This window comes from Cottoperca gobio, chromosome 20 (assembly GCF_900634415.1).
Source record: "Cottoperca gobio chromosome 20, fCotGob3.1, whole genome shotgun sequence".
Lineage (NCBI taxonomy): Eukaryota > Metazoa > Chordata > Actinopteri > Perciformes > Bovichtidae > Cottoperca > Cottoperca gobio.
The window spans coordinates 3,079,327-3,102,753 of NC_041374.1; the positions used below are offsets into that span (position 1 = coordinate 3,079,327).

Here is a 23,427-nt window from a genome sequence, read left to right on the forward strand (position 1 = left end):
AGTCTATTGCTCATATACAGTTCCAAATTAAGTTTCACCGTGCCACTTTTTCCTGTAATGAGTCATATTCCTCCACAGAGTCCCAGATCTATCAACATTAGCTCGCTGAGATTCTTCGCCTGCTAAAGTTGAACACTTGTTCACAGTGTACAAACACACACACACACACACACACACACGCACATGGACAGACACACTCAGCTTCCAGATCGTTCTTGGATCCCGTCACCAGTCGAGTTGCTTCTCCACCCGTGTCCTGCTGATGCAGCTGGTGAAGAACGTTGCACGCCAGAGTCACTTTTATGATGATACCTTAACGTACCACGTTTTTCTTTGCCAAATTTGACTTTTAATCACTTTCTTCCTGAGATGCCAGTATAATTATAAATGAACGCGCCGCAGAGAGGTGGCGGTGCGTTTCAGCAGGAATGTTGATTCGCTTGTCTTGTTGAAATGCAATGATGTTGATGCCTGCAAGGTGTCACAATGGATTGTGTCAGTGGAAACGTGCAGAGACGACACGTTCCTGTCCATCGACATGCGCTGAAACAGTTTGATTCCATTGTGTAAATGGAAAATATCCACACACTAGTATGAACAAACAGCCACAGTGCACACTGGACTCTACTGATGGATGTTCACAATCTAATTGCCTTAACAATTAGAAATGTGTACAGAACAATAGTGTGGATATTGCATTGAAAGTAGATGCAATTCTGCATGCACGAGCCAGCTAACCAGGGGAAATATGATTCAGTTTGCTTCATTGCACACATTTTCTTTCTACAATGATTTACTAGTGAGGAAAGAAATCCATTTCTAGCTAAAATATCTGCACTCAAAACACCAGGCAAGCAAAACGAGCGGTATTTATTGCCTCTTGTCTCTGAGAAATATTTGAAGGTTTCGAGCTGCAGCCCAAACAGGAAAACAGCAATGAATTTCAGGCAGCGCTAAAGATAAAGCGTTTGTGCAGAGGCTAGTGAGTTTGGTACATTTGCTGACATGGTGTTATTGTGTACAAATACAGCTGGATGTTAAAATATTCGACCACTGACTTGAGTTAAAGAATGACGTTTGTATGTATTTGATTGGAACCGCCATTTGTAACAGCGGTCGTTCTTGATCTTTTACTCAAGTTTTTGCAAGCGATGAACTGTGAACTATCAACCTTAACCCAACGCAAAACCACAGAAGGAAAAACAAAATCCAAATTAGAAGACGTTCACCCGCTATAGGCTGGTTCAGGGTTTATTTTGGAAAAAACCATGTTCTTCTGACAAAGTACCAATCAGAAACAATTTCCTGTTTTTGTAGAATTGGTGAGGACATGGGGCTTCTTAGATGTCGAAATCACAAGCAGTGAGAAATAATTTGGGTCTGCTACCAATTTAAAACACCATATGCCATATAAACAGAACAATAGCAAACGGATTAATTGGGACTCATTGTTAAACGTGAGGGGATACAAAGCATGCAACAGGATCAAACCCAAACATCAGTTCACATTATGAAATTCAGCCATTCTTCCCTGAGGGCCACCTCGTTATGCACATCGACACAAACATTGCCATGATGGAATGGATCAGTAGAAATATGCCACTCATTATCTTTGTCTGGTCATCCTCATTGCGAAATAAAAAGTCATTATTAGACTCATCGGATAGGCAGATGTCGACAAGCTGCTCTGTAAGCGAGAAGACCCCTCCATCAAACAGCGCATTAACACACACCATATGTATCACTTTTTTTAACTCACAAAAGAAAAATGTGGGCTAATTCAATTCCAGCTTATGAATTTACTGAAACATCCTGTGATTTATACCTTGGCTGCACTTGCGTGGTCTAAATGTAAACCAAAGGCTGTGGCTCTTTTGAAACTGATATCACTTGACAGGTCTCATAAACTAACAGCTATATTTAAATTACAAAATTTCTAATGTTTGTAAACACACACACACACACACACAAAAAAATCGGATTTTCAAAATAAGAGAAACAGATCATGTTAAAATTCCATATAAGTCAATTTGTTCAGTTCATGTGAATGGATTTAAATAAATACGGACTGGCCCTTTAACGCTGGATACATGCAAGCGAAATTTGGGGATTTTGGTTGCCGGTTCCTCTTCCGGGGTTTGGAGGCCGCGCTACCCTCCCTATCGCCGAAGTGCCCTTGAGCAAGACCTTTGAGCACAATAGCCGCTCAGGGGTGAATCACGACTTCCCCGGAATATCCGCGGCCCAGCCACGAGCTGCTGCTGCAGTCTCACCCTGTCGCGAGGAGCTAATTGGAGTGGCCTCATTTAGCGACACGTCAAAGGGGACGCGACAACACTGTGTCAGCGCCTCCACAAATCTCCTGCACGGTCTAAACTTAATAGCGTGTCAGAGACCACAACTGATGCAACGGGGGTCACCGTGAGCCTATGTTTCACTATAACGAGCCCCTCTCCAAACCCGGCGCTGGGACCGCGCTGGCAAAGCGGAGATTAATGTCCCAATCAGTGATGTGGTTAAGTAAAAAAAGAGATGTGAACTATACGAGCTCCAGTCAGGATTATCATAAGGAAATAAGATATGAAAAAAAAGAATGATTTGTCTTTTTCACATGGCGTTGCATTTCTTAAAATGAGTTATTTGGAGAGTCGCTCCGGTTATAGTGGACTTACATGTGACCAACTCTAACTACATGTAAGAGCTGCGGTTTGAAAAATAATAAAGCTTTAAAGAGAGTGCATCATAATTTAGGATTATTCAGAAATTGTGGCGATCACATTTTTTGTTAGGATAGTTTGATATTGGAGATTTAAATACGATATGAAAGATGATGGTTGTTTTTAGGGTGCGATATTTACACATTTAAATGAAATAATCAATTACATAACGCTTTCCTTTTGCTGCCTGGGACAAAATAATACATCAATAGAAATGCACGTTTCCAAATGTCATAAGAACAAAAATAACCAGTCCAGCCTCTTGCTGAAGACTAGACATACATTTCTGTAGGATAAAAAAAATCAATGTCTGGATTATCTTTGTATGCAAACTTCGACGTTCACTGTGGGATGCATTGCTCCATTACCCAGGGTCTGGCTATTAAATCGTTTTATGGCTGCAAATACGACAGGGTTTTTGGAGGCGTTTTGAAATGTCTGCATGCCAATAAACTAAAGTGGCCCTGACTCGAATTCGACCTTTTTGTATTAGGACTCCTACACTCAGCAGATGGGGGGGGCTGCAGGATAGCATTTTCGCAAGATATTCCATGACTTGCAAATTGGGGCGTTTTTAAACTTCGGAGCCGTTAAAAATAGATATCACATGTCCCTCTCTCTTGCATGCAGGATTATTTTTTTCCAGAAACCTAATAGTAAAAACCCAACTGCAAATGTTAAATGTATTGATTTAGTTCTCACTGAGTGACGGCAGCTGGGCATGCAGAACACAGTGCTGGCAGAGACATGGGCACCCCATCCATCAAGGGGCACGGATTATAGCTTTCTTCTAATCCTGGACTATACTCCCCGTGTCAGTGACTGCAAAAAAAAGTCTCTCCCAAAGGTTGCATGTATCTGCACATATAAAGGTTTCAAAACAGGAACAGCCATATTCAATTAGTTGTGAAGAGGAAGCTCACTAGAAAATAAATGCTATACGAGATCCAAAACGTCATTAAGAGGAACCAGAATTTATCAAATGCAGCCACTATTGCAATAAAAAAAACATGTCCAACAACATACATTTTTACTTCTGCCATTACACTATAGCCTGCATTGATTTGCTGGATGTTAGTTGCACAACATCCAGACAATTCGGACTTTTAAAGGTGTAAAAACAAGATGAAGTGAGAAGCTGAACCACCATTCTGTGTGATATGTGATGCAGCTAGGTTGCAGAGTGTCTACCTTGGTAACACAAACGTCAGGCTCGGTTTACTGGCCACAAGTGCTGGTAATAAATATTCATGATGCTGGCGCCTGCGCTTTCCCGATATCTGAGTGTTTGTCATTTCCAGACTTGAGCGTAAATACATCTAAAGTGGATGTTTTTCCTGCGCCCCTATTTGATCTGGAGTCACCATGAGCCATAGGCTGTCTGATAGCAGACGCGCTGCAGCCTGTCGTCGACTCCTCTCTTTACGAGCATTTTATTTTCGATACCGTGTGTTGGTTCAGTGTAAAGTAATACGACAGAAGCATGAAGTGGAAATTAAAGTGCAACAGTGAAGGCGCATGCTTTGCATTCTGACGTATTGACACGTTAAAGGAGCAGCGTCCTCTTGGTTTGGACTAAAAACAAGTTGTAGTTTCTCTCTCTCTCTCTCTCTCTAAAAACGTGCAGGGAAATAAAAACACACAACGAGGAAACACTATGAAGTCAAAGTCTGTGGCCATAAAGAGGCAAATAATCTCCAGTGCAAACACAACTCGAATACAGAACAGGGAACTATTTCCCTGTCATTATCTTGTCTGGACTCTAAAACAGAATTTTACATTTAAATTGTTTTCTCAAGTTAAAATGAAGAATAAAGGTGGATTTAGCTGCCATATATATCTACATGTGTCAGTCTGCCATTATTAAAATGTGGCGCATGGAATATCCCGCCAGCCTAGAAACCACATGAGATAGTTTTAACACATCCACTCTAAACTATTTATATTTCCAGTTACATGTGAACATGTTTCTATAAAGCTGCAAAGTGACTTTCTCAAACGAATTGTCTCGGCGTGCAGTGCATCTTGTTCTCTAGCAGCACTGGAACCAGATAGATAGATAGTGTTAAATAGAGTCGAAAAAGTCATTTTATTACCATCCTTCATTTATCTCCAAATCTAATAGTCCGTGAAGAGAAAATATGAATACATTTCAATACATTTCAGCAAATCATCTAAAATGGTTGATGTTTTTACTGTGGCTGGTATAAACGGGAAAGCACGCGCACACACGCGCACACACCTCCTGTGTTGTTGTGTGTGGATTCTTTCTTTTTTTTTTACGATTAAAATTGCTATTTGATTCTTTTGGGTGTGCAGCAGTTTTGACAAAGCTGCAGACTGACAGATCGTGGCTCCGTGCACACTGGCAGTGTTAACCATGATCACTGGCGGCTGCTGATGTGATCTCTGCCTAATGGGGCGGTCAAGCAAGCTGCAGCCAGGAACAATGAGGGGGCCACATTGACTCCTCAGCTCTCCCTAAATCTATGAAATCCGACAAACGCGGAAAAAAAAATAAATTAGATTTGAAAATTAGATTCCAGAACAATTAAGTAACGCAAACTATCCCGGTTTACACTGAGGAACAACCTCCGTGATTAATCGATTTAATTTGCACATTACTGGAGGGCAAAGTGTTGGATGTTAATTTTGGATAAACAGAAGATGCAGAAGGGGGAGTGAATTTACTTCATATTGACTGTCAGGGAAGTTGTGACAGTGCGTTTAAAACACAACCGTTAGCTTTTAATGAAATGTTGCCACACACACACACACACACACACACACACACACACACACACACACACACACACACACACACATTTGCAAAAGCATGCACACACACGAAGTAAAGAGTTAAAATTATTAGTGCGACAAACATGCAATAATGTCTTCATCTTAAACCGTATTAAATGCAATATTATGATGGTGTTTTATTCTGCAGCTAATTATTAGATTTTTTAATGCAGCCTATATAAGAAGAACCCATTAGTTTCACACAGCACCCATGTTGAGATCAACCTCAAACACCAATGAAACCAATAACCTCCAACGCATTGCATTATTGTATTTTTTAATCCTTTAATATATAGTACGAAATGTATCCAAACATTTTTTTTGTAAACTAAATTTTACATACGAGCGCATTTCTCCATAAATACCGATCACTTCTAACATGTTACCGGTCCTTTACATGCGGATAAATATGGAAAATTGAGCTACTTACATGTAATAATACTTCCTTTCAGACAAAGCAATTGACAGAGATTTTATATTTATCACGTACATAAACAGATTGACACGGAATTTCAGGCTTTCACTACACGATTTATCGACATGACATTAAATAACAACAATGATACTGTGCTACTCAAACTGGACCTTGGACGAAAATGTTGCACTGAATAGGCTACAAAAAGCACATTAATACTAAGAGTCGGTTAGGTCGACGTGTAGACTGTAGTAATACGGAATAATTCACATTTGGTTCACAACTATAACATTCTTTTCAATGAAGTCTATTCATCGCAATATTCTTAAAACCATCTCATTTTTCCATATATCTAGGGACCACATTTTCACAAATTCCCTTAAACTGTGATAGAACTATTTACAAAATAAAATATTACATTTTTTCCAACTTGGTGAAATCCTTATGTACAAAAATTCAGGCCTCTACCCGGAGATAGCATGCTTTTTGAGATCTCTTCTGAGCAGTCTCTCAGTAAAAATAAAGACTCAAAGAAATATTGAGGGGGGGGGGGGAGAAAAGTTAAACTCGGTTAAGGCTGTCCTCGCCTCCTTTTTGTCCATGCACACTCGCTCTCTGACTTTAGGACAGCCTTTAATTGATCGTGTGGGCCTCCCGTGTTTTCTCAGTCCATGTTTCACTGGCTGACTTTATAAAGTCTTTGATTCCAAGCAGTTTTGTTTTTTTTTAACTCTGCAGTCTTTTTTCCTCTTTCTTTTTTTTTTTTTGCAAAAATATTTACACGTACCATTCATTGAAATTTGACGACAGCGTGCTGTGGCTGGTTGTGTGGTGTACTGCTGAGGCTGCTGGTGATATGGAGCTGCTGCTCTGGTTCTCTGTGGACGGTGATACTATAGTGGGAGGTGTGGACGACTCGTACCCTGAACTGGCCGCTGGAGATGGCTGCGGCGCTGGATTGGTGGATTCGTGGACCTTCAACAATAAGAGAAACGTTATAAAAAAAAGCATCCTGCATTGGCTGTTTTGTCGCGGGTTCATTTGTATGCAAAATAAAAGACATAAGAAATAAATCAAAACAAATTAAATCTCCTAATTTGACTGTTTTTAAAACATCTGCTATAAATATCCCCAAAAACAATATTATTCGCTTTAAGATCTTAATCTGATTTACCGGTTGAACGAAAAGGAAGAAAGAAAATGTCAAGGCAAATTATGTTTTGCTATTTCAGGGAAGAAAAAAAAACCCCTCTTCTCATAATGTTAACGATTATAAATATTGTATTCACATTTCCAGGCAAACTGCAAAAACACCTTTTTAAAGCTGTGAAATAACATTTCAGAATTTTGTCAAAACAACACTGCAAAATATTAAAGCCATTTTTTTTTTTTTTTACCTTCATGTGTTTTCGGAGGGAGCTGGGGTGTGTGTATGACTTGTCGCACATTTTGCAGAGATAGGGCTTGTCCGACGTGTGGACGTGCATGTGTTTCTTGCGGTCACTGCTGTTTGCAAATCGCCTGTCGCAGCCTTCAAACTCACACTTAAAAGGCTTCTCACCTAAATAAAGAAACAAATAAACACAATGTTTAACACTGGATTTCAAAATGACACATTATTGTATTTAAAATAAATAAAATACCGTGTGGAAATTAATAATGGTGAAGAATAAAAAAGGCAGTCTCGTTTTACTTTTTAATTTGACAGACAGACAACTTACTTATAGACTGCTAATTAATTTGACTTAAGCCACTTAGGCTCATGGATTAATTAATTAAATTGCATTTATACAAGTAAGACTTTTACCTTAAATAACAAGACTAAAAAAACATGAAATATATATGTTGACAACTGCACTGAATCACATGCCAGTGAGAGACTCCGCTGCATAGTAAATAATAATCCAGATCGCATGCACATTTTTGGATGGGATATTGACACCATGCATTGGCAGTAAAGAAGCGGGCAGTCTGAGCGGATCTTACCGGTGTGAGTCCTTTTGTGAATTTTTAGATTTTCCGATCGAGCAAATACTTTGCCACAGCCGGGGAACGGACACGGAAAGGGCTTTTCTCCGGTGTGTACTCTGATATGATTTACAAGTTTGTATTTGGCTTTGAATGGCTTTCCTTCTCTGGCGCATTCCTCCCAGAAGCAGATGTGGTTGGTCTGCTCTGGTCCCCCCACATGCTCCACCGTCAGATGGGTCACAAGCTCGTGCATCGTGCTAAAAGTTTTGTTGCACGACTTTTTGGGATTTGTCAGCTGCTCCGGCTCGATCCACTTGCAGATGAGCTCTTGTTTGATCGGCTGCCTCATGTATCGAAAGAAGGCCCCTGCCCCGTGGTGTGCGGCCATATTCATGTTCATGGGGCCATAGCCGTGCAGCTGGGTCGAAGCATAGTGGTCGGACCTCGGGCTTGTAACATGGCCGTACTGGTCGGCCCGTCCGTACATGTCCCCCGAGAAGCCCAGTCGCATCTGACTGTTGACCACGTTGGAAGACGCATGGCTCGCCGCTTGCTCGTGGAGCCCTGGGAAGAGCAGGTGCCCCGCTGCATCTGAGTGTCCATGTGGCCCTGCGAAACTTCCGGAGGCGAACAAACTGTGCTGCGCCCCGGTGGCATCCCCGAAACCCCGATTTCTGAAGAGAAAGTCCCTGGTGGAGTTGAAAGCCGCCGTGGAGTAAGAGCCAACGTGGGTCGGGTGGTGATGGTGTCCCAGTGCGGCTGCTGCATACCCGGGCGCCTGGGAGGAAAACGCCGTTTGTCCGGAGCCAATATCGTGGGAGCTGTGGTTTATTTTGAAGGCGCCCATCCCATCTGCGAACGGATTTATCCCCAACGCCACTTCTCTCTCTGTGACTTCGCCTGTTGAGTGATGCCGCGAGGAGCCGAAAGTAGTGACTCCTATGGTGGGATACTGCGGTCCTGCGTCCAAGAGCATCTTCAGTCTAGACTCGCCGAAACGACTGAGAGCAGAAATCAAAAAATCACGCACAGATATTCTTCCTCCCCCTCTCTCTATCTCTTGGACCTCACTCGACTGAGCAAACTCTCAAATCCACCGATTTTCTGTTTACTTTCTAAGACGCGAGGAATTCCCCTATACGGCTCATCCGATGCACACGCAAAATCATGTATACATGCAATATTGTCTTTTGCGGTTTATCTTCCTGTGGCGCAACTTTCACCTCCTCAGTCAGGCGGTGAGCTCTAGACTGATAGTCGCAATCATTCCTGCAGATAAATGAATTGAAAAGACAACACAGTCCAGCCCTGATGAATGGGAGAGGAGGGGGGTGGTCATGTGGCCCCGGAGCTGCGCCCTCATTGGTGGAGCCCCTTTCCCCCCAATAACATCCACTCACCAAATAACAATCCACGGTGCAGGGCCCACACTTCTATTGGCCTCTTTGCATCATCAATCCCAGATATTGTGAGATTGCTGACTGTGAATTTGGTTAAAAGGCTGAATAACAGCAAAACAAAAGTTGAGAAGCACGAGACAGAAACTGGCCTTGTGGAGAGTCGAAGCACGTTCTGCAGACACAGTGCATTAACAGTTCAACAATAAAATGTTTTAAATTGTCTTTGTTAAGACCTGGGGATATTAGATCACCAAGCACAGCCCTTTGGTGGTGTAATTGGAGACGTGTGTGTACAATTAGGCACTCGGACCATATCTATCTGTATATCGATATATATCATGGCACGTATTGATAGATACTCAAAGGCAATGTCAGGAGGATAAATTACGATCATATGTTTTATTTATTGCAACTACAATGGACTGACCGAATGGTAAACACACGTTATACCATTCAAAGGTAGACCCTCGTTATAGGTGTGCAAAGTACCTGTAAGGAAATACGAGTTTTACGTATTTTCTCAGGAACCCCCCCCATGGGAAACTTTGAGGTTTGATATGAAGTCTGCACACTGTCACTCTCTTTTAAAAGGTGTGCTATTATAAACTCATCCCTTTTCCACTACGAAGTGAATCCACACACCGTGTTGTTGTCTGCCTCTCGCGCGCACTCTGTGTGTTTTTGTAGTTCTCTCTCTCTCCCTTGAACACAATGTTTCTGCGCCCACTGGAGCTCACACTGGCGGAACATCTGTGCTTTAGATTTCCACATCATCATGCTCACCAGCGCCACACGTTCATAAAAGGTTACCTTAAATATATATACCAGTATTTAACTTGGATCCACTAGTATTCTTACATGTATCCATCGCGATGTGGCTGTGCAACTTACTCTTTTTTTTGCAGGCCAGTGATGCATAGCCTGTGTGTAAAACGTTGTGGGTTGTCGAAGTTATCAAGTGGGATTTGCGGCGCTCTCTGCAGGAACCTCCGGCTGCTAGAGTTCAAAGCCACATGCACAGACGTGCCATGCGAACCATTAAAACATCTTCTTGGCTACTAGGCTAGTTTCTACACAAGGCTTTTTCCAAGTCAGTCTTGGGAGACCAGGGGCAGAGGGGAAGTTTTGTTGTTCTCAACTTAACAGGCACACCTTCAACTTGATCCGGCGTTTTAGGCATAGCCAAATTTGGAGGGATCTCTCTCAACAGGTGGAAAACGGTAAGAACCGCATATCATTGAAAAAGGAGAGAGTCAAGATTGGGTGTCAAATACTCAGACACGTGAGGCTGAATTGGAAATTGTGTGCCAAGAAAAGAGTTGTTGGAATTATACATAGCTTTACAAGTGTATTTGAAGTTTCTATTCATATGTGCCTCAAAAATGAATATTTGAATTACATGCGTAAAGGATGAGCCCTATGAAAACGCCCTTAACCGTTCACTATAATAATCCCAATGTGCTGGAGTCACACTATAGAAATTAAAATGGCTACCTATTTAGGATTTACAGTGAAAACAACTCAACCAAAGCAGCAAAATGAGCGTTTAAGGAAACCTCTCTACAACCCTTTTTTGATTGTTTGGGATCTTCTACAACTCCACTGCATACTTGCCTCCAAGAGTGAGTGCGTGCACAACTTGGACCAGAAATAGAACTTCAAAGTTTTGCATTACGCTGTTGCTGTGATGCCTCTGAAGGCTACAGCTGTGAGCCTCATGAACCCCACCGTAAGGCCATTTAATAAACATATTTTGGATCCGTCATGTCTCAAAATATTGACTCACTTTCTAACGGGCTGGATATGACGCTGTCAGAAACGACTTTGACGAGTCAATTCAGGGCAAACACCAAGAGGTTATAATATAGTTTTAGAAATATTTGTGTCATATAAAAATATTAGCCAAGTGAGTTATGTACTATTATTCAGCTGATTCAGTTACACAGTTTGGTTTGGATCTGAAAACAACACATTCAGTCATGCAAAACCACAAGTTCATAATATGTCCAGTTGATTTTCTCATCAACGATTTTTTTTTTTAGTGTGAGGAGGTTAAGATGCTAAAAACCGCCAGTGACCATAAATTTAGGTTGGAGTCTTAAATCCTTCACAAATGACTTCTGATCACCGCAGAAGTTAAATAACACATTTCGTATTTGACATCAAAGTGATGCACTGCATGTGACCTTCTTTAAGGTCGCTTCACGCAGTAATTTATTTTTGTCTGCAACCATAAAGATTAAGCTTCCAGTCCATACACCCCCCCCCCCCCCACACACACACACACACACACCCATTAAAAAATATATCTTAAGCGTTCGCTAACACAATTTCAGTTGCAATACACAAGATATAACTCACTTAAAACAATAACTGTTAATTTTAAGAGTATTCCAGTGGCGAAACAAGAACAATATTCCAAATCCCTTAGTTAAAGTAAAATTGTAAAATGTTCAGTCATCCATGTTTGTTACAGAGGCAGAAATGTCCACCGTGCTGCAGATATACTCAGTAACATTTCAATGACTACACTTGGATTTTTAAAATAGTCTTATTTGTCGGCTGACGGTTAAAAAATACAAAATATATGGAGAAAAATAAACGGATAATTTACACGGCATGTTGTTATGATCCATTACTAATATCTTTATTTTAAGCATTCAAACACGAAGCAAAACATAACCACTAAATGCTATTCTTTGTAGGATAATATTGTAGTAACTGATACTTACAGCACACACACGTTTTATTTTTGAACTTTAGTCTGCAACGGCACCACCTCCTGTGACCCTCATCTGCTGCCGTCCTTGGTCTAAAGCAAAATTACCCCGGATCATCACAACAGGTCCCGTCCATTACATTTTTCCCCTCGGGACAATGGCCGCAGCTCGCCCTATTCACACTTACTACACACACGGATCCCACCAAGCAGAGCACGGAGTCAACACTGTAGTACGCGTGGAAGGGCGAACGGCTGGATATGTAAATGTGGGTATTTATCAAAGCGCATATTAATTCTATGTACTCCGGACTATTTTCATCTCCCACGTGGAGTTTTCCTTTCGTTAAGTTGACAAGTTTTTCTCCGCTGACGCCGATCTTTACGTGCGTAAAGCTGTGCGTAATTTGTGCGTAAAGTTGTCCTTCATACGTTGCGGGACAAAATGAAGATATCACTGCATTATTTATGATCCATACAACTTTTATACTGGCAATATGCATACTCTTGCGAAGCAGTCTGTTTTGTAATTGCAGAATCAAAGTGGGGAAATTGCTCTTTCATAGCCGCGCAGCCTTTGTTCGCTGCGACAAAAGAAAGACGACTGTATATCTGGATAAACTTTTTAGGACTTTTATTGTACAATCATCTTTGCATAACAACTATTTTTCACAAACGTTGCCTGAGGCACTGCGCATGCGCGCTGGCTGCTTGCTGTCACTAAGACATTTTTCTTCACGTTGGAAACTGTCACTGGTGACGTCAATCACCGAGCTCTGACCAATTAGAGCGCAGGGTGATTGTTTAGCTCCACGGGCTGCAGCGCCTACCATGAATCTCTATTCAGTATCAAAGCGTCCTGCTGCTGCCTCTCAACCGAATGGGATTCCATGTAGTCTGCAGATAGACTTAACTTTATAAAGTCTTTTTTCTTTATTTTTCACTGCGATTAAAATATATTTGTCATCATCATTATTATTTTGCCTGCTGTCAAGTTATTCTAAAATTAGGAAGTAATGAGCGTGGATGCATTGGGAAGCCCCGTGATGGACCCTACGTTTTCCAAACGGAACACGGCGCTGAGATTAGTTGACTTGGCAGGGGCTCACCACCATCACCATCATCACCACCATACCCCTCAGAGCGTGACAGGCTTCCCGGGGTTCAGCAGCCATCCACACTCAATGGCTCACTCGCACCCTGGGGAGATTACTGCGGAACCCCGCCTGGGGCCGAGTCCATTCGGGCCAGAACACATGGGGCACTCCGCGGCCCTCAAAATCAGCCCAGCCCATCATTATCCCCACCACCATCACCACCACCACAATCATCATATGGCAGGCCACAGTGAAGTGGTCTCCAGTCAAACGGGAGCTTTTGGCCCGGTTCAGGCGACATCGGTGCCCTATTCTATGTCTCACACGGCCCAGGCTTTGTCCGCAGGTAGGGATTTCCTCATCCGGAGAGATCTGACAGCTCAAGCCATGCCGGTACTGACTGACCAGACTGCTGGTTCAGCCTCTCACCACGGAATGTTTGTCTCAACAACAGGTAGCTATCCCGGACACTATGGTCATCACCCTGACGCTGGGAACCATAGCCTCTTCTCCGGACTCCATCACGACCAGTCTTCTAGCGGATCACCGGGTGGCCAAGCGTTGAATGGACAAATAAGGTTAGGACTACCTGGAGAAATGTACGTTAGGTCTGATCACTTGAGTCAAGTGACAAGCTCCAGGGCTGATCCGTTCTCCGCCTCGCCGTTGCATGGCTACGGTGGTCTGAATCTGAACATGAATCTCAGCGCTCACCACCACCACCACCACCACGGAGCCGGTGCCTTTTTCCGTTACATGAGACAGCCGATAAAGCAAGAGCTGATTTGCAAGTGGCTGGAGCCGGAGCTATCGCAGAAGAAACTTTGCTCCAAAACTTACAGCACCATGCACGAACTTGTAACGCATGTGACGGTGGAGCACGTCGGAGGACCGGAGCAGGCGAACCATATATGTTTTTGGGAAGAGTGTCCGCGCGAAGGCAAACCATTTAAAGCCAAGTACAAACTTGTAAATCACATTCGAGTGCACACCGGGGAGAAACCGTTTCCATGTCCATTCCCTGGCTGTGGGAAAGTGTTTGCAAGATCCGAGAATCTTAAGATTCATAAAAGGACGCATACAGGTCAGTAACTACACATTCATCAAATTAAACGTTGTAGAAATGTACTATAATGTGTAAAATAACATTGTCAGGTTGCATGTTGAAATACGAAAATAGGCATTGCATAATATCCAGATGTGTTGTTAGTGATGCATCATTTTCAGGTTGATTTTATTATTATTTAATTTCCTTGATTTTACACATTTAAAAATATCCTCTGATAAAACATGGAAATTAATCGATCTGTGCGTGTGTGTGTGTGTGTGTGTGTGTGTGTGTGTGTGTGTGTGTGTGTGTGTGTGTGTGTGTGTGTGTGTGAGTGTGTGTACGTCAACATGCAACAGCTACTGCCCACCTGTTTGTTATGAGGTGCTTCAGTGCTTGCAAGTTTTGCAAAGGCTGAGCTTTGGGATTATGGTACAGCTCACTCAGGCGTTTGATGGTTCAACCTCTTGTTTACACCACAGCACAAAGACTGAGGCCCACGTCAGCTCCTGTCCATGTAGTTTAGTGCATGCCAGACATGAGTGGAAAGTTGCATCTTCATGTTCAGTGTAGCTGATATGATGATGAGGATGTTTTGTTTTTCCAGCCACTTGTTGCTCTGTTTATTAGCTGTGTTATGCCTGTTCCTTTAAATCAACCACTAATAATAATAATAATAATAATAATAATAATAGTAGTTGGTTTGCAGTAGCACAATTAAAGCTACAACAAATGGAGTTGTTTTATTTAATATGTATGTATTATAGGATTTGAAGCCTTACATAAGCTTTGTTTTCCGGAGTGATATGTATGCATGGTGAAATAATACGCCTGCTATTGGAATGATGAGCTCTTATAGCCTTTAGCCAAAGCAACAAGTTGACAAGTGCAGACGGATGAAATAATTCACCAACAGGTTGGCAGAGCTGACACAGTTTAGAATGACTGATGTGTGTACAACGCAACTCTCGGCAGCAGCAGCCCCGATTTAACTTTTTAAAAAAACATTTAATGGTACAATATGGCTGCTCGCCTCTGTGACCCAGTGACGTGCTATGGAGCTAGTGAGGGGAAAATAAGGCCTCAAAATGTCGAGTCAGACTTGTAAATGAAGACAATGACTACATTCCTTTTTCTCGGTGGCTGCATGGCACTCCCCCTCTGCTCCATTTCTGCTCCCTATGTATTATTCATATAATTTGCTCACATTACCTAAGTACAAATCTGTTAAATTATTTCTGTGTGTTGACTCCCAAGGGGCCTGGTCTTTGGTATCATGTTTAAAATCTATCCGAAAGTGTGGTTATGACTGGGGCTGCCCCTGGGGTCTGTTCCTCGACGGTTTCTTGTACTACGCTAATATCCTTGATTGGCTCTCTCAACCCAACAGCTGAAGGTCAAATTGATATTCAACCCGCAAGTGTAATTAGACAGAGGCAATTACATATTCTCAAAAGCTTTAATCGGAGGAGAAAAATCAGCAGTGGATGATTTCCGTGTAATTTATTCACTGTCTTTTTTTTTTTTTTGCCTTGTCATAATCAGGTAGAAATACTTGTTATTGAGACGCAAAATGAGAGCCAGTCCATAACCATTTGCAGGATTCAAATAGCAGACATGCTGCGTTAGCACACAGTAGGTGTAGCCTGGCTGTGGCAATACTTTCATTTATCATTATTTTCAGTGTGTTTTAGGCCTGCTATGTCTGTGCTCATAGCTTGTCTGTTTTGACGTATGCCTTGATGCATGTAGACGCCAGGTATAGACCCAGGACAGTGGGGGTTCAGCCCTCCTGTTTACACCAGACTGAGACTCATGGCAGGTCTGACCAAGTAGGACACACTTTTTTAAAAATACACGTGTGGGCGAACAAGTGTGTTTGCTATAAATACAAAATGTGTGCATATACAAATATATTTGTAACAATAAAAAATCAAAGTGGCTGTAATTGGAGCAGCTTTATTTGATTCATTTTTTGAAACATTTTTTTCAGGTCACACATTTGAGCCCATGTATGCACATGAAGTGGTGTTAGCCACATTGTAATAATATTACAACAGTGGATAATTGTCTCAAGTACTATTCAGCTGCTACAAGTTGGAATATTGTCTTATAATATAAATGAATAAATAACATCACATATCAAGTTTTTAAATGTGTAATTGTATATGTGATTTGTATTTGATTGTGTCACCATCACTGTTAACAGGTGAGAAGCCCTTCAAATGTGAGTTTGACGGCTGCGACAGACGCTTCGCCAACAGCAGTGACCGGAAAAAGCACTCCCACGTCCACACCAGCGATAAGCCCTACAACTGCAAAGTGAGAGGCTGCGATAAGTCCTACACACACCCGAGCTCCCTGAGGAAACACATGAAGGTGCACTGCAAGTCCCCCCCGCCCAGTTCAGGCTACGAATCATCCACCCCGTCCCTGGTCTCCCCCTCCTCAGACTTGGGCCGGGAGCCAGGAGGCTCCTCGGTGCTGTCGGAGCCGATGGGAGCCTCCCAGCCCGCGAATTTAAGTGAATGGTACGTGTGCCACAGTTCAGGTGCCAGCGGCGCCCAAACACCGCCCAGCGGGCCCTCCACGCCCGACCCAACAGACGAGTCACCTTACAGAAACCCGGAACCGAGAGACGCGTTTTAATCCAATTGGACTCAAACACGATGCCATAAGTGACATAACACATTTTCAGAAGCCTAACTATTAAAAATGGTTTGGCCTCGGTGCCTATATGCCTGTGAAGGCCCACATGGTCCCCTTTTGGATGAGCCACCAAACAAGACACCCAGAGCCAAGAGACGCATTTTAACCACATTGGAAGGAAAACAGTGCAAACCTTAAAGACGTGCTAATTTCCACGCACAATAAAAAGAATATATTTTGAAACCTCAGCTGTTTAAAATGGTTGGCTCTGTGCCTATACGCCCACTGGTCCACTTGTAGAGAGAGTCGTGTAAATCCGTTAGACTATGTGGTACAGTGTTGTAGGCTAGGCATGTTGTTGTACAATTATTTTGTAAATTCGAGTTTTGACTTCAATATGTTTTTATTTATTTTTCAATCTGATATTGAAGGATTTTGTATTATCGAACCAAAGTGCATGTTTTTAATTAGGGCAAAAGTGTACATTTGTAAATTTTGTAAGTTTCGATGTGTTGATGTTGATCGTTTGGTGAGGATCTGTCTCCAAGCAGCTTCTCACACTTTACTGCAGTTATTTGTACAAACGGTTTTATGTTTACAGCATTATTTCCCCCCCATTTGTGCAGAGGGTCAACAATTGAACTGTTTCATAAGCCTGCAGTATTTGATATACGACCGTGAAATTATAAATGTTTTATCAAAGTGGGCATTTTGTGATTTTGTATCATTGTCGTCATTATATATTTTTTTCTTTTTGAATATCTGAAAACGAGCGGCACTCAACCGAATTGCCTTGTAATTTGTGAGTATTTTGAATAAATCTTGTATGACTAAAGTGGAAACTGCTGAGCCATTCGGGTCTATATGGAATTTACAGTCGGTTATCAATTATCTGTAAAGTTTTCTGTTCTTGTTTATGTCGCCAAAAAATAATATTTCAATTAAAAAAAACAAAAACAGTTGCCTGCTTTACACACAGGTTGTAGGAAATCCACAGATTCTGAAAAAAAACTGCTAAAACTCAAAGAAATAAAATGGAACGAAAGGTCCTTTACAGCATATTTAAATATGTTATTATTAAATGTTTTTCGGTTTAAAAAAAATTAAATTAAATTGCGCTCCACTCCAGTGTTAAATCTCACTTTCTCAGCTGAGCTGTGGTTCGATGCAGACGTGGGGCAGAGTTTGATGAAGGAGCTACAATATTCTGATCCAGACTTCAAAGAGCATTTTGTACAAAGAGCCATTTTTTTTTCACGACGGTGAATCCTCATGGTGAATTAAGATTTCTATAGCAATAGCCAAGTCAAACTCAAATGATATGGGGCCAAGTCCGTGGACTCAAAGCCCGCTCTAAAGAATGTAATATTTGCTTCCCATGGGGTAGGAAACGGTAATCTATGTCCTTTATATTGCAGACGAGGGCAGTATAAAGAAGAAGAATATATTCTTTTGCTCCGGGCCTACTTTACGACAATCAAAGGAGAAGCCGCTAAAAAACGCAGTTGTCCCAGACCATAATAGACTTGCATTGTAAGAGGCACGAACTGCTCAAAGGATAAATTCAACCATAATCATATTTCAGACTCTGTACATGAAATATGTAAAACCATAAAAGCTTGCTTGCTTAATGATCAAAGATAATAAAAGAAGTTTAAATTAATTATTTCAGCTTTGAGCACTCTTTGCAGATTTTTTTTTTTTTTTTAATAGTGTAAAATAAATAAGCTAAAAAGGAGTGAAAACATGCAGCTGACCAGAAACCTGAAGAGCTCTGTGGTGCTGGGAAAACTTTTTAGCCGAGGGGGAAGTTTTACTACCGGCCTTGACTAACGCAGAAGTGGGTGGAAACAACACAAGCTACAACTCTCTGATACGTTTATATAGAGTTTGGTTAAGTGCATGACAGTTTGCTCTGTGGAAGAGGCCCAGCTCAAAGAAAAAGAATAAACACTAAACCAACCAAATAGAAGAAGATCATCATGCCTCTTTTGGCTCCAGCTCTTGTGCGTAAAGAGAAAAGAGAAGAAAAAAACAAGATAGTTGGATCTCAATTGAGAGCGGGAGTGTTTGAAGTGGAAGTTGATATCAGAGGGATTCTTCTAGGTCGTCTGAACGACGTTGATGACACGGAAAGCCTTTTGTCACCGATTTGTTGGGCTCCTCTCTATTGGGCTCCTCTCTATTGGGCCGTCTAAAGCTTTTAGTTCCAGTCGTCAAAATGGACAAGAACTAACTGAGTCGCGTAAAAACATTTTCCATTCAGCGCTGGAAGTGGAGGATAGGCAACATTTAAAAAGCGTTGTTTCATGAAGGAAAAGAAGCGAGACTTAAAAACATGAGGTCCCTTCTGTCATTTTTTTTTTGCTCCAGCCAAAGAATTTCTGAATTTGATCTTTGCTGCAGGCACAGATCAAAGGGAAAGGGCCTTGAACTCATTTAAGGAGAAATAAAATGAGTGCTGCAGTCTGCTCTGCAACTCTCCAGTGACCTCTACGCCTAATAATGTATGAATTTTACCAAATACAAACACTCTGTCTTCAATCAGAAAGGAGGCTGGCACAAGTAACTCGGATCCAAAAGAGTTTGAGGAGAGTGTTTTAGTGAACTGCGCCGTACCAGAGCAGAGACGCAATGTGAATACTGTTTGTTTTTATTGTACAAGTTAAATTCCCGGCGTGCAGACACTGGATCCCACAGGCAGTGGGACTCTGAGAGACAATCTTTAACAACTCATCCCGTTGGGTTCACTCATCGGGGCTTCCTACCTTCTACTGAGCCACAACCTCTGATCTGATACCAGCGCTGGGGTCAGGAATCAAGAACAGGTGTGTGTGTGTGTGTGTGTGTGTGTGTGTGTGTGTGTGTGTGTGTGTGTGTGTGTGTGTGTGTGTGTGTGTGTGTGTGTGTGTGTGTAAATGTAGACATATTAATTGTAGAATAGATTATGTTAAAAAAAAAAAAAAAAAACGAAGTGGGAGGTTTTTTGAACTTCCAAAGCGCAACAAAAAAGAAAATGAATCCATTTCGCTCCTCACAAGGCCCTCTCTCCACCTCTGCTGCATCTTAAGGCTCATTTGAGTGTGAAATATCATTTCTTTGGAAAATAATAGAGGCGGTAATCCTACTTCCGGAAACTGTCCGGCATTATTGAACAAAACCCTTTTAATAGGGGGATTAGCAGTCTAGGAGTAAAAGCACCCCCCCCCCCCCCCCCCCACACACCCTCTCCCCTCCAACCCTTATCACTCCCCCTTTCCTCCACGCCCACCCCACGCTCCAACACCACCATCAGCACCTCCAACACCGACCAGGTCATAATTATCAGGAATGAAGTGGCCGAAATTGGCATGGAAAATAAAGAGCACGCGGCAGAGACAGGTGCAGAGCAGCCACCAGGACAGAGCAGGACAGAGGTGTTATAATAGAGCTGGCATCCTGGAAACACTGATCCAACACTATTTATTATAGTCAATAAATACATATTTTAGATGTATTAAATATAGCTACAAATATCTCTCTCTCTCTCTCTTTAAAAAAAAAATAATCTAAATATTATTATAGGATCATTCGGCTTTTTCATCGTTAAGGAGCATTCCACTTTATTCCTCAGACTTTGATGGAGTGTGCAGAAGAGAGGTCAAAAGAGGCAAACTACGCACACCCACAAGTTAAACACAGCCATAAAGCTTGTCATGAATATTGAATATTATATTCTGATAACGTCCAAGGTTAGTTTCCGGGGGGATTTTACAAGAGCACATGGCTGTGATGTATAGGCTACCACGAGCTTCCGTCAAAACAAGATTTATGGCAACCTTTAAAGCTAAATTAACTGTATTCCGCATATAAAAAGGTGAGCAAGTAGAGTTAAGGCTTCACCCCTGCGGTCGCTTTTGTATATAGCAGACAAACCTCACATAAGTCACTATCCGGAGAGAGAGAGAAAACAGTGTCAGTAAGACCTTATACACCCCCCTACTATCCACCCTACTCCCTACTCCCCATGTTTTAGGATTACCGTCATCCACAGATTTCAGGAAACGAAGTTATTTTACTTTCATAGATGATCGGGCTCCCTCCAATGCGAATCAGCCCCCTAGTAGCCTATAGGCCTGAACACGGGTTTCTAACAACCTCCACATTATATGGCAGAATGCGCCACATACTTCACACCTGCACTCTGAATAGCAGCTTCCTTTCAGTGTATGATACGCCTGTTGGCCTTGGTCTCAATGCAGCTGCATGAATGAATCAGCGACCCGCTTATTTTGTCTCTTTTGATCCAAAGATCTCCTTCTCTGCATTTGATCTCGCAAGTCTGAACTATCTAGTTAGCACGAAGCTATGATGACTTCCTTCATTAATGCAAAAGCGAGTTCGTACGTGCAAGAGGAACTTGTTGCTGCAACTTGAGCAAACCTATACATCTAAATATTGTTGGAGTCTATTCAGATATGATGTGTGCATGTAAATATGGAGCAGCGCAGCATTTCATGGCGCACTATACCGTCCTGCGTATTTCTGCAGAGTTCTAACATGAGTCATTCAAAAATATTTATTTAGAATTATTCCACGTGACAACAAACTAGAGCAAATTATTTAAATGATGAAAGTGAATATTAAAAAGCTCTGCCCAACACGGTGTCTTGTAGGCAAACTTCATATTGGTAAAAGTGGGCCATGCATCACGCAGGATAAATGATTGTGAATTTGAGGACTTGCCCTTTGGCGATTGAGTCGATCTTGCGTACTGTAATTTATCATAACTTGAATCCATCATCTTCTGCTGACCCCTGTGTGATCTGAGAGTGTTTGGCGACACTAATATCTGACAAAAAGCAGCGAACAGGTGTGTTTGGGTTCGTGGAAATTCAACCCAAAAAGAATAATAATTCCTACAAAATACAGAAGCGTCCCAGAGGCCTTATGCTTCAAGGTTCAGCCCTGAACACAACGACTCCCTGACTGTGACTTGAGAAGATAGCCAGTGCTGCCGAAATAAAAATAAAATAACGATTATGCTGGAAGTGGTTCACAAACAAGGAAATGAACCGTTTTAGGACAAAAAAACCCTCCTACTGATTTAGCCAAAGCCATAATGGCAAAAGTGCGTTTATACACTCGATAAAGGAGACAGTATATCATCATATATCAAAATAACACATATTAGGACATGCAAATGCTGCCAACATTATGAATCATTGCTTTATCTGCACTATTTCACACGTCAGATGGGAAATATGTTCCGAAGAGACAAGCCAACAGCACAGTTTGAGAAGAAACATAATGCACGTGATCAGTGTAGCAGTATCGAAGACTTTGGGTCATTTCGCCATCTCCCGCAGGAAACACATTATGCCCCTCATATTTACATACTCTTTAATATTTGTCAAACATTCATAAATTACAAACTAATGAAATGTTTGACGGTCCTTGGAGATCAAGCTAATGAAGACATAGACTTTTGCTTTTGACACATCTTTGTTAGGTTTAATACCATTCTCTCTATCACGCTCTATTAACTATTATTATACTTATGTCAGGCCACCGCTGACACGTTACGACATCAGGATCACCTGCTGTAGGTGGGCACGCCATGGGATATAAATGGCCTCCATCTATAGCGCCAGTAGCCTGTATAAAAAGCATTAAATGTTATTGAGACTATTAAAAAAATATATTTTTTTAAAGTGTACATTTTCCTGCAAAAAAAATCACTGCACAAAAATCATTAAAAAACCCTGAAATATTATACTATTATAAAAAGTACATCGAAATTAAAATGCTTTTATTTGAAATATTTTTTCAACTTTAAAGAGTTTAAAATTGGATATTTTCCACTTCCTGTAAGAAGAAGAAGAAAAAAAAACCTCAACAATGTAATGAATGATTTGTTAAAACGGAGATTTTTTTGCAGTGCACGCAGCTTGTGTGACCACTACAACGTCAAGAGGCACTTAAAGGACTGAACCTGTGAAACGAAGAAAGAGAGAGAGAGAGAAAGAGGAAGAGGAGGGGGAGATATTAATTATGGAACGGTGTCGCCAGTGTAGAGTTAATTTCCGCTCAGGCCAAGCATGTATTTATTCATTCGTTCTTATTATTTTTCTCTCTCTTTGACCCAACATTTGCAAATGTTGCACAACGCCGCACACTAAAAACCTCCAGTTGATCAAAACGATACACGAACTTGAAACACTTTGAAATTCAATGAATGGGGAGGTATTGTCACCGCAACAATATAGATCCTTGGAGACGTGTTTATTTGACAGAGTAAATCCCCAGTGTGTCAAGGTTGTCATATTCCCCTCAATGTCCAATGCAAATGCCGCGGCATAATCATATGCAGCAGCATGACGCGTTTATTACTTTGTCAATCATTTTGATACGACAGTATTGAAACAAAGCGAGCCCACGTCCGGTAATAGAATTAAAGAAAAACCCTTTCAGCGGCAGGCAATTTCAATTTGACGTGTAAACCATATGTAGGCTAAAGTCCCTCTCAGACAGGTCAGCGGGTCTTTATCTGTCCGTGAAAGCTTTATTGGCACCGTTCATTTCAGCTGCAACGATAATAATAAATATGGTAATAATAGGAATAGTTTTAAC

General features: G+C 41.6%; 3 protein-coding genes across 5 annotated transcripts in view; 1 reads left to right on the plus strand and 2 right to left on the minus strand.

The window, feature by feature from the left end:
- Positions 1-23,427, minus strand: part of agtr1b (angiotensin II receptor, type 1b) — a 343,860-nt gene that overhangs the window by 86,982 nt on the left and 233,451 nt on the right. The gene's annotated exons all lie outside the window — the stretch shown is intronic.
- On the minus strand, positions 6,629-9,189 carry zic1 (zic family member 1 (odd-paired homolog, Drosophila)). 2 transcript variants are annotated; one of them, XM_029458171.1, is made up of 3 exons: positions 7,918-9,189; positions 7,329-7,492; positions 6,629-6,909 (listed from the first exon to the last, which is right to left on the minus strand). In XM_029458171.1, the coding sequence occupies exons 1-3, from the start codon at positions 8,876-8,878 to the stop codon at positions 6,709-6,711; spliced, it is 1,326 nt and encodes a 441-aa protein (XP_029314031.1). In that variant the 5' UTR covers positions 8,879-9,189; the 3' UTR covers positions 6,629-6,708. The 2 variants fall into 2 exon arrangements, with proteins under 2 accessions (XP_029314031.1, XP_029314032.1); XM_029458172.1 differs by having other exon boundaries at positions 6,629-6,906; positions 7,918-9,186.
- zic4 (zic family member 4) lies at positions 12,909-17,068 on the plus strand. 2 transcript variants are annotated; one of them, XM_029458170.1, is made up of 3 exons: positions 12,909-13,464; positions 13,573-14,202; positions 16,376-17,068. In XM_029458170.1, the coding sequence occupies exons 1-3, from the start codon at positions 13,038-13,040 to the stop codon at positions 16,813-16,815; spliced, it is 1,497 nt and encodes a 498-aa protein (XP_029314030.1). In that variant the 5' UTR covers positions 12,909-13,037; the 3' UTR covers positions 16,816-17,068. The 2 variants fall into 2 exon arrangements, with proteins under 2 accessions (XP_029314030.1, XP_029314029.1); XM_029458169.1 differs by having other exon boundaries at positions 12,909-14,202.

Bases quoted from the DNA above. Each gene is read 5' to 3' on its own strand.
- zic1 (XM_029458171.1), bottom strand. From the start codon at position 8,878: ATGCTCTTGGACGCAGGACCGCAGTATCCCACCATAGGAGTCACTACT. The intron at 7,493-7,917 runs GTAAGATCCGCT...TTCTTTATTTAG, and splicing joins TCACAAAAGGACTCACACCG to GTGAGAAGCCTTTTAAGTGT. The intron at 6,910-7,328 runs GTAAAAAAAAAA...CTCTTATTGTTG, and splicing joins CCCTCCGAAAACACATGAAG to AAGGTCCACGAATCCACCAA.
- zic4 (XM_029458169.1), top strand. From the start codon at position 13,038: ATGAGCGTGGATGCATTGGGAAGCCCCGTGATGGACCCTACGTTTTCC. The intron at 14,203-16,375 runs GTCAGTAACTAC...CACTGTTAACAG, and splicing joins TCATAAAAGGACGCATACAG to GTGAGAAGCCCTTCAAATGT.